General features: G+C 43.2%; 2 protein-coding genes across 2 annotated transcripts; one reads left to right on the forward strand and one right to left on the reverse strand.

The window, feature by feature from the left end:
* The first annotated feature begins 60 nt into the window (after window positions 1-60).
* Window positions 61-3359, forward strand: LOC108025377 (vam6/Vps39-like protein). The gene is made up of 7 exons (XM_017095852.3): window positions 61-222; window positions 284-756; window positions 820-1063; window positions 1121-1368; window positions 1421-2304; window positions 2363-2765; window positions 2822-3359. Exons 1-7 carry the CDS (start codon window positions 153-155, stop codon window positions 3122-3124), a joined length of 2625 nt encoding a protein of 874 aa, XP_016951341.1. The 5' UTR covers window positions 61-152; the 3' UTR covers window positions 3125-3359.
* Window positions 3360-3428: 69 nt separating this feature from the next.
* Window positions 3429-8107, reverse strand: LOC108023729 (GATA zinc finger domain-containing protein 10). Its single transcript, XM_017093370.3, has 3 exons — window positions 7870-8107; window positions 4496-5468; window positions 3429-3937 (listed from the first exon to the last, which is right to left on the reverse strand). The coding sequence occupies exons 2-3, from the start codon at window positions 5400-5402 to the stop codon at window positions 3429-3431; spliced, it is 1416 nt and encodes a 471-aa protein (XP_016948859.1). The 5' UTR covers window positions 5403-5468; window positions 7870-8107.
* Window positions 8108-10366: the final 2259 nt, after the last annotated feature.

Raw genomic sequence — 10366 nt, forward strand, 5'->3', positions numbered from 1 at the left:
TACTATTAAAACGTAGACATCGATATATGGACACCTGATTTGTATTTATCGATAACAACGTTAGGGGCAACCCTCTCTATTGTTTATAAGCTTTGAAGGAAAATAAACTTCGACGGAGAAATTCCCGAACCCAAGTCTTGGAATTGGCCAGGATGCACCAGGCCTACAGTGTTCACTCCATCCTGAAGCAGGGCGTGCAGATAGAGTCCATAGCGGCGTATGGTGGGTGTCCGAATCGGGAGTAGACTAATCATTACTCACCGGCTGTATTCTTCCCCTCCAGGCAACCATGTCATCCTGGGCACCCGCAGCGGGCAGCTCATCATGTACTCCGTGGACGATGAGACCGGCGTGGACATGCGTATGTTCAACAAGAACTTCAGCCGGAAGCCCATCACCCAAATGGAGGTGATTGCCTCGGAGAACCTGCTCTTCGTGCTCACCGACAACCTAGTGCAGGTGTGCGACATCCGGAGGATCGAGAGCAACTTCGCCTTCATGCACAGTGCCGCGGACACAAAGGGCTGCACTCTGTTCACCCTGGACGTGGACATGCCCAAGTCTATAACCGGGCGGGTGGCCACCTTTATTCGCGTGTGCTGCGCCATCCGCCGGCGCCTGGTGTTCTTCTTTTGGAAGGAGGACAAGCTGAACTCGCTTGAACTGAGCATCGAGCTTAGTGATGTGCCCAGGTCCCTTAGCTGGGTGGGTCACGCCGTCTGCGTGGGCTACAAGGACGAATATGTGATCTACGATGTGAGAAACGATTTGGGTAATCATGATTGACTTAGGTTTAACCATCTTCAACTATCCTTTTAGATATCCGGAAAGTCACCAAAGAAGCACAACCTGTTCCTTACCTCCTCCAGCATCAGCAGAGATCCCTGCATCTGCCTTATCCGAAATAACTTGTTGGGAATCTCCAAGGACAGCTACCTAGTTGTAGTAGATCCTAGTCAGTACAAGGAAACCAATGAAGGCTTCACTGATTTGCGACCGGGCGGCATGGAGAGCAATAATATTCTGCCGCCGCTCCTCTGGTCAAGTCCCCTGCTGGATTTAGGTAGGAAACTTATCTATTCACGCTTCTTCCCCCTATTATAAATCCTGTACATTTTAGTCTGGGATGAGCCCTATGCCGTGGGTCGGGTGAACAACGCCATCGAAGTACGCAGCCTGGTGGGCAAGGACACCCTGGTCCAGACCATTCCCGAGCTGCAGAAGACTAGATTCCTGGTCCATGCGGACAAGGGAACAATCTTTGCTGCCGCCACCTCGGAGCTTTGGTGCATCCGAATGGTGGATATTCCCACCCAGCGTCAGCAGCTACTACAGCAAAAGAAATTCCAACTGGCCATTGAGCTGACAGTGAGTTGGATAAATATATTAACAAGTCAATTGCTTTACTCAATGATTTCAGCAAATATCCGACGAACCTGCCTTGGATCGAGACCAAACCATTCGGCAAATACACATGCTCTACGCCAAGGAGCTCTTCACGAACAAGGAGTACTCGGCGGCCATGAAGGAGTTCGAAAAGGCATCCATAGACCCCTATGATGTGATAAGACTGTTTCCAAGTTTGGTGCCTGAGCCCAAGTCGGGCCCCGATGATATTGCTGTGCCTACGCCTAGTGCCCCTGCGCTGGATGATGCCGACCTGGAGGACGCCTACTTGGCACTAATCGAGTACCTTGCATTGGCTCGCCAGCGCGAGGTGGTCAAACTGCGCGATACCAAGAGTAGCTCAAAGTCCCTGCTGGAGATTATCGATACCACGTTGCTGAAGTGCTACCTGCAGACGAATGACTCGCTAGTGGCTCCTCTCCTCCGGCTCAACCAATGTCACCTGGAGGAGTCGGAAAAGACTCTCAAGAGACACAACAAGATTTCGGAGCTAATCATCCTCTATCAAATGAAGGGCAAGCACAAGGATGCACTCAAACTGCTGCGGGAGCAGGCCAGCATCGAGGGTTCGGTGCTGCAGGGTCGCAAGCGTACAATACGTTATCTGCAGGAGCTGGGCGTCGATCATCTGCCGCTGATATTTGAGTTTAGCGATTGGGTGTTGAAAGAAAATCCCGAAGAAGGTCTCTCCATTTTCACCGACGAACTCATCGAGGTGGAGTCCCTGCCCCGCGCCAAAGTTTTAGACTTCCTGATCAGCAAGCACAAGGCACTGGTCATCCCCTATTTAGAACATGTGATCACCGAGTGGAAGGATAGCAACACCCTGCTGCACAATGTGCTGCTCAAACAGTACCGCGAGCAGGTGCAGCGCCTTCTTGCCCAGCAGGAAAAAGGGTGAGACATTGTCATTCTAATGGACTAACAATTTGTATTACAATCTTATATTTTCTAGTGAGGAAGTTCCCGACCTGAAACCAATGAGGGCCAAGCTCTACAAGATGCTGGAGGATTCCAATGACTATTCGCCCGACCGCGTCCTAGAGGAGTTCCCCACCAATATGTTGCTGGAGGAGCGTGCCCTCATCTTGGGGCGGCTCAAGAAGCACGATAAAGTGTTGTCCATCTATATCCACATTCTCGGCGATGTGGCCAAGGCCACGTCCTATGCGCTAGCCAACTTCCAGGAAGATGAAAAGATATTCCAAACGCTTATCAAGTGCATACTGATACCACCCACAGAGTCACCCTACGAGGGCGTTATCCTGCATCCGGATTTCGTTGAAGTGAATCAAGAAGTGCTCCTTGACCTGCTCAATACCTACGCCACCAAAATCGATCCTTTCGAGATATTTGAGGTGATCCTACCATAGAGTGTTAGTTGTGAGTGGTACTAATTATCGGTTTATTGCAGTACCTTCCGGATGAGATGCCCATGTCGCAGTTGGAGAAATACTTAGAGAAGTCGATACGTAAGAAGATGGCCGACAAGCACCAGATGCAGATGATGTGCGGTCTCCTGGAGGCGGAGAGCAATCGGCTGGAAGCCGCTTTGCAGGCGCAGCAAAACATAAGCTTCGAGCTGAACGAGTTCAGCGTGTGTCCCGAGTGCAAGAAACGCTTTCCCAGCCAGTCTGCCTTTGTGCGCTATCCGAACGGGCAGATTGTGCACCTCTCCTGCCACGCACGCATCGCCAAGGCGGCTGGTCAGCAATAAACAAATACTCTCATGTGATAACTGATCAATGTATAAAGTGCTAATTGAATGTAATTGCTTGGACAGTACTCCCTGGAGACACCTACTATAATCCTAGGATAAACTAAATATAATTTTATCAAAAAAGCATTATTGTCAAGTTGAACAAATAAAAAATAATTTAAATGTAAAATAGTATCTGGTATGTAAAGCTTAAGCTATACTCCTGATAAAAGACTCTCAGAGCTAAAGAAAACCCATATTGTACATATTTATTTGGCTATATTTACACAAAACTTGCTTTGCCATCACACGCCACTGGTCTTTAGGCCTCTTCGCTGCCATCCATGAGGCTGTCGCCGTCCAGGGAGTCATTGCAGATGGACAGATCCGACTCGGATTGCGCCCGACTCAGCGGCGGCATGACGCCGGAAAGCGACAGTGAGTGCTTGCTGTCCTCGTTGTCCTCCTCCTGCAGACTGGGCGAGGCTGCACTGCATCCGGTTGTGACATCCGTGGACGCCGAGTGGGCCGTATTGGCAGCCACGGACACCTGGTTGCCCAGGATAGACGTGCCCGGCAGCTGAGTCTGCCGTATCAGGGCCAGCCTTTGCTGCGTGAGTTCGAGGTGGTGCTTGCGCCACTTGATCCGCCTGTTCTGGAACCAAACCTTCACCTGGGCCTCCGTCAGCTTGAGTGTGTGGGCGAGGTAGAGCCTCTCCGGTCCAACCATGTACTGCTGGCGCTCGAATTCCGCCTCCAGGCATTCCAACTGCTCTGGGGTAAAAATGGTCCGGACGCGCTTGTTCTTCAGCGCACTTTTCTTGTGAGAGTCTATGGAAAATCAGAAAGGATTATAAGGTTAAAATTTATTTATTCAGAGACTTTGGAGATATAATATTTCTAGCATGAAATTTTTATGTTAAGGATATACAATTCAATCGTTCTTAAAGAGTCAAGAAATAAAAAACAAAACTACTTTCATCTCGAAAAACAAATTGGAGAGCACTTTTTTTTTCTTGATTTCAAGAACGTTTCTTGTCGAATAAGTAAGAGCACAATTTCTCAAATTCAGATCTAGTCTTTTTCCTTAATATATATTTCATATATGAGTATATGAAAATAACTATATTTAACAATATAAGGAACTATGTTATTGAACTTCACTTGAATTCAAGATGATTTGTTCTCAAATAATTGAGAATACAAGTGCTCTTATAAATATTTTGGTTGTATTATTAGTTTTCTGTTAGAAAATACTATGCATATGAAAAGTTTGGTGGGCGTAGCAAATGTTTAATAGTAGTAATAGATAATAATTTATAGACGGTAAATAAAACCTCTCTTAGAAAGAGGTATAGAGTGCTTTGGCCCTAGTCAACAGTAGCTTACCCGACTTGAGTTTCTCGCGCTGGAAGTTCAGCGAGGCCTGTTGCTGGGCGTGGTGTTGCTGGTGCAGCTGCTGCAGGCTCTGGAGGGCAGAGGGAGCTGCTCCCACGGCGGCGGCCACAGCGGCGAAGCCCGACTGGTGGGGATGCGGATGTGGATGGCCACCGTGCAGGTAGCGTCCACTGCCGGCCACGTTATCACAATTAAAGTTGTTTACACTCTGGCTGTTGTTGTTGGTGCTGTTGCTGCTGCTGCCGCCCGTGTTGCTCGTGTAGCACTTGTTGTTGTCGTCGCCAATGTTGTTGTTGTCGTGCAGGGAGAGATTGATGGCATTGTTGTAGTCCTTGCGCTGGCTCTGCAGGCCCAAAATGGCGGCGATGGTGAAGGACTTGCCCACGTCGAGGGAGGAATGCGCCGCTGCCGCCTCGATGAGCTGCGCGTGCGACGTCGCAGTGGCGGCCGCCGCCAACTGCTCCCGGTGGTTGCTGTTGCTGCTGCTGTGGCAGCTGTTGTTGCTGCTGCTGTTGCTGTTGTTGCCGGTGGTGTTGCTGCCGTTGTTGTTGCTGTTGTTGCTGCTGCTGCTGCTCCCTGTTGTCGGTGGGTGGTGGTGGTGGTGGCTGGGGTGGAGCTGCTGCTGATGATGATGTTGCTGCTGTTGCAGCTGATGATTATGTTGCTGCTGCTGCTGCTGCTCCATTTGGTATGAACTCTGACCCGCCGAGACGGCGGCCGCCGCTGCTGCAGCCGCTGCCAGCGCATGATGATGATGCGGTTGACCATGTGCCGGGATGCCCCCGCCCAGGCTGGCCAGCCCGCCCACCCCCGCCGCCCCGCCACTGGCCTGTGTGTTATGCAATGCCAGGAAGTGCGACAAGGGATTTGCGTGATATTTGGAAGGATTCTGCAGCATGCTTAGGTATTTGCCACTGTCTCCAAGTTGTCGTCGTCCGGCGCTCTGGCCCCAGGGATTCGGTCTCTGCGAATGGGAGAAATGCCTTGGTTTAATTGTTTCTGAGTTGCAGGCTGCCAGGTGTCAACGACTCCCCGATTAAAGACACAATTAAGTGAAATGCGATCCCCGCTTGGTGAAATTGCCCGACCATGAAGTGCTTGGTCAGCAGTGGTCTGAGATGGGACAATGCAGCCACAACTGGTTAGGACTGTCCCCTCCCTTATCTAGTTTCCCTAAACACGGCAAGAAAGCTGACTAAATTAGTGTTGGTTTGAGATAAGACATTGGGATAATATTGTCAAATAAATATCAAAGTAAATTCTAAGTTTAAGTGATTCATATTTTTAAACCAAAATAGATTATTTTTAAATTTAAAGGAACTACTTCTCGGTGAAAAAATGTTATAATCACTTTTGATTTTGACCAAAAAACGATATTTTTCTTTGACCTTTTTGGATGTAACTCGGTCAAAAATGGTCAGAAACCTAAAATTCGCACTGTTTTGGGCAGCTAACAAGCATGATAATTGATAACAGTTATTTTCTGGTTTATGCTAAAAATTAAAATTTTTTACCAATTTTGATTTTTTTTACAAGGCAGCATCATCATTTTTTGCTAAAATTGGTCAAAAATAAAAATTTTTAGGTCTGAATGGCAACTGATTGAAAATTTAATTATGAGCTCAACAAGGTATTACATTCCATTGTTCGACCAAAACTTTTGTTGTTTCGGCCAAAATACTGTTTTTTTTGGTGGAAAATGAATATTTTTGTTTTTAGCCAAAAACTGATATTTTTTTTTTGACCTTTTTTGGCGTAACTTGGTCAAAAATGATTCGAATTTAAAAAGACGCACTGTTTTGGTCAGCTAAAAAATCAAATAATTTATCGCAGCTATTTTCTGTCTGATTTTAAAAACTTAAAAAATTGGCAATATTTTAATTTTTTTGCAAGGGGTAGTATCGTCATTTTTTGCGAAAATTAGTCAAAAATTAAATTTTTGGACTATTACTTTTGTTGTTTCGACCAAATTACTGTCTTTTTTTGTGGATAATGAAGACTTATTTTTTTAGTCAAAAATCAATACTTTGCTTTACTCGTTTTGGTATATTCTGGTCAAAAACTAGACAAATGTTATTTAAAACAATATTTTATGAAAAGAAACCCTTTACGAAATGACATACTATAGGTAATATTGCCATTAGAAGTAAAATATGTAATATTTTTGATTAGTGTGGCAAATCGGCCTCTTGGCGGTGCATTCATTTGCTTAATTGCAGCTTCTCTCGCTCGCACGCACTCCACTCCCCAGCTGAACCCGAATCGTTTTGTGGCAATGTGATAGCCTAATTGAGACTTTGTCACAGCTTGCTGCCTCATTGTGGCAGCCGCAAGAGCTGCTCCTTTCGTTGCCCATGGAGTTGCTCTCCCAGGCGCGTGAAGCATCCCAGGTAGCAAGTAAAAGCCATCAGCTCGGTTGTCTCCATTGTTTGTGCTGCTGGCCAAATATGCGAGTGCCTCGGGCTGCATTTAAGCTGATTTAACTAAACAGCTGAAACTCACTAACGTCGTGTGCGAAATGAGCCAAATGAGCTTCATTAGGCGAATGCAAATCGGGTGTAACAAGTGGATTTCGCACACATTCCGCCTGGGAATTGCAAGGGACACAAGCTAACTGCATTAACTCTGCAGCTCTTGTCCGAAACAAACGCTAAGAAATTTCCCCTTTCTCCTGATTCACCACACCCACTTATTTCATATGGGAATCTTTGACTTCTGACAAGAAGTTTATGGAACATAAAAAGGTAAAACATTGAAATTTTTTAAATTTTATTAATGCCTTATTAGGCATTATTATAATGAGCAAAATTCAAAGCGATATATAATAGATGAGGTAAATGGTTCCACTTGTTTATACTCAAAAACTGAAACATAAAAACTATAATGTAAATATTGAAAATATATTATGTTTATATTTTTTAACACTATTATTTATAGAATTTACATTTTACCAAACCAACTTTGGATCAAATAAACGGACATTCAGTTTAGCGCTTTACATACAATTTTAAAATAAGAAACGGAAATTATCACGAAATTATAACTATTTTATATTTCTTTAAAAATCTATAATTTTTTAATGTATAAAAACTTTTTATTAAAAAATGTAATGAATTTTTTTATTGAATATCTAAAACCAGTAGTTTATTTTTATTGAAAACAAATTTAAAAATATTGTTATTTATTTTTAGTATATATATTATATTTATTATAATATATATATTATATTTACTATAGATATAGTCTTACAAAACTCTTTTTATATCCTCAATAATACTTTATTTACTCCTTTAAATATCTTGATTAAAAAGCCGTCGGTTTTGTGTTAGCACAGACAATGCATTTCTATATAAACGTGCACTAACCTTATCTATCAATCAAGTGCCAATTGCATCGAATTCAATTTTCGCTGTTATTTCTCACAAATATAATCCAAAAACGTTTCAATTTTCACTTTTATTTCCACAAAACAAAGTTGGGATCCGTAAATGAAGTCCTTCCGACGGCACTGCAAATTGTGTTGCCTAAAGTTCGGCGCCTTTCTTTCGGCTATAACGGAATTCGCACAGGAAATCGAAGTGAAAGTCGGGCTAAACTTTTACAACCGGAAACACATGCGAACGCAAACGTGTTGCAAACTGAACTGAACTCAAAAGTTCGTGGCCGTAAAATTTTTACATTATTGGCAGCCGACGCTGGCGGCGACGCCAGCAGCGCTGCTCTGTCGAGACTGTGTGAGTTTGTGTGCGTGAGCAAGTGATTCTTTTTGTGGGTGTGCGAGAGTTGCCGTTGTGATTTTTCTAGCCGCTTTTCCTTCTGCGATTTTTGCTCCCCTCTAGGGTTGTCAAATGTATTCGATTTACTTGTTAGATTTTATAAAGCAAGGAATTATTTTGTTTTAAATTTGTACTTTATTCAAATCATACACAAATTTTTTTTTTAAAACTCATTTAATTAATATTAAAAATCTGTTTGACAGAACTGATTGTACCTTATTTCGCTCATTTAGCGATTCTATAAGGGATTTAGTTTAATTTGAGACCAATATTTTATAAGACCTTTTAGCAAAACCATAGAGATAGTTTAGTTTAAAATAAGTATTTTTGTATTTATGGTTGAACAAATTTCAAGATAATAACCCTAAAATCAGTGTAATTTTTTCGCCACATCTGACAACCCTGCCTTCAACTTAGATCCAAGCCTCTGAAAGAGGGCAAGGAAGAGAAGAAGAAGGCATAACAACATCGTCAACCGAAGCCCCATCATCATCATACCCACATCGTCGTCAGCAGCAACCACCAGGCAGTTACATAAAAAGGAATCACCCACCCTTTGATGGCTAACCCACAGACCAACCCACCACCCACCACTCGAACCACCCACCCATCAGAGCAACCTTGCCCACTCCAATGCGGTGGAACCCCCGTTTCGAGGGCGAGTGTTTGAAAAGTTATTGAAATTATGATATAAATGGATAATTGGCTTACTCCGTCTCCCTCGCTTTTGGTAAATGGGCGGTACCAAGAGCAGCCGGAAAATAAATGCGAAACAATATGGCGACGCTGGATTAATAATATTCTGTGAAAAAGCGAAAAAGTCACTGGCGGTTGTCACTGTGGGGACAGACATAATTAATGAAGCAATAAGCTGTGAAATATCATTGAGGATACATATTAAGTAAGTAAAGATCCAGAAATATACAAAAAGAAGGAGAAATTATGGCAATAAAAAGGAAAAATTGACAAAGCAGATTTATTTTTATTATTTCTCTAAAATTAATGATGGTTAACGTATTTAAATTAATCTGCATTAAAAAAATCATTAAGTTCCATTATGTTTAAGATAATAAAAAAAAAGAAAGATAGAAACATCTATACATTTTGAAACATCTATAAACATTTTAAAAGAATGATGGATGGTGTTTATAAATCAAAGTACACCAATTTAAATTGGTTAAAAACTGCTGATTCTTGGCCCAACTAAGTTGGCAATGGAAACTATCCGCAGCCGCAGGTCAACTCCAACCTCAACCCCAATTAGCCGAGCCTCTTCCGCACCCCCTTTCCGACCTAACGGGTCTTCAATTTACCGTTTGATAAACTACACGGAATGCCAACGATCATTACGAGCCAGCGGAATCGGCGGAAACAGGAAGACGAAGGAGGCCCCAATTAGTGGCCCATCAAAGTAAATCAATGCAAGAGAGCGTGGGACGAGCGAAAAGGAGAATCCCAAAAAGAACAAAGCAAATGGTTGATGGCCAGTCTACACATGGATAAATGTTTAAAACCAACCTAAAGTAAAGGATCTAGGGATTTTCTTTTCTAAAGAAGAAATCCTTTTGGTATATAAATCGCTTTTTAAATATACTGAAATTTTAAGGTATTATATCATAAGACAACTGGTTCAAGACAATTAATTATCAGGTTAGTATACTTACTTATTGTTCATTTAGAGCTTAGAGAACAATGTGTAAAGTAATTATACAAAACATTTAATTTAAACCACCACAACATATTGCTTTACAATAATAACAAAAACTTTTTTCTTTTTAAAAACGTCTGAACTACGCTTATATGTGGCTTATAGTGGTCTAGTTCTCTCGATGTATCTCCTCGTCATGTCCAACAAAAAACAAAGAGAGACAAATTCAAAAATCAGAGCCAGGAATTTGCAGCCGAAAAGGGAAACGGAAAAGGGGAGAGAGATGTGGATGGGGAGGGCCGTGGGGCCGTGGGGCTGGAGAGGATCCTTTCGGGTGCTTCGGCGTCACGTTTGTCGTTTCAATCATCATTAGTGCTAATGTACCCACAAGAATTGGCCAGCCACTTGGCGCCGACGTCGGCGTCGACGCAGGCATTG

This window comes from Drosophila biarmipes, chromosome 3R, assembly GCF_025231255.1.
Source record: "Drosophila biarmipes strain raj3 chromosome 3R, RU_DBia_V1.1, whole genome shotgun sequence".
Classification (NCBI taxonomy): Eukaryota; Metazoa; Arthropoda; class Insecta; order Diptera; family Drosophilidae; genus Drosophila; species Drosophila biarmipes.

Bases quoted from the DNA above. Each gene is read 5' to 3' on its own strand.
- LOC108025377 (XM_017095852.3), top strand. From the start codon at position 153: ATGCACCAGGCCTACAGTGTTCACTCCATCCTGAAGCAGGGCGTGCAG. The intron at 223-283 runs GTGGGTGTCCGA...CTTCCCCTCCAG, and splicing joins AGAGTCCATAGCGGCGTATG to GCAACCATGTCATCCTGGGC. The intron at 1,064-1,120 runs GTAGGAAACTTA...TGTACATTTTAG, and splicing joins AAGTCCCCTGCTGGATTTAG to TCTGGGATGAGCCCTATGCC.
- LOC108023729 (XM_017093370.3), bottom strand. From the start codon at position 5,402: ATGCTGCAGAATCCTTCCAAATATCACGCAAATCCCTTGTCGCACTTC. The intron at 3,938-4,495 runs GTAAGCTACTGT...GATTTTCCATAG, and splicing joins GCGCGAGAAACTCAAGTCGG to ACTCTCACAAGAAAAGTGCG.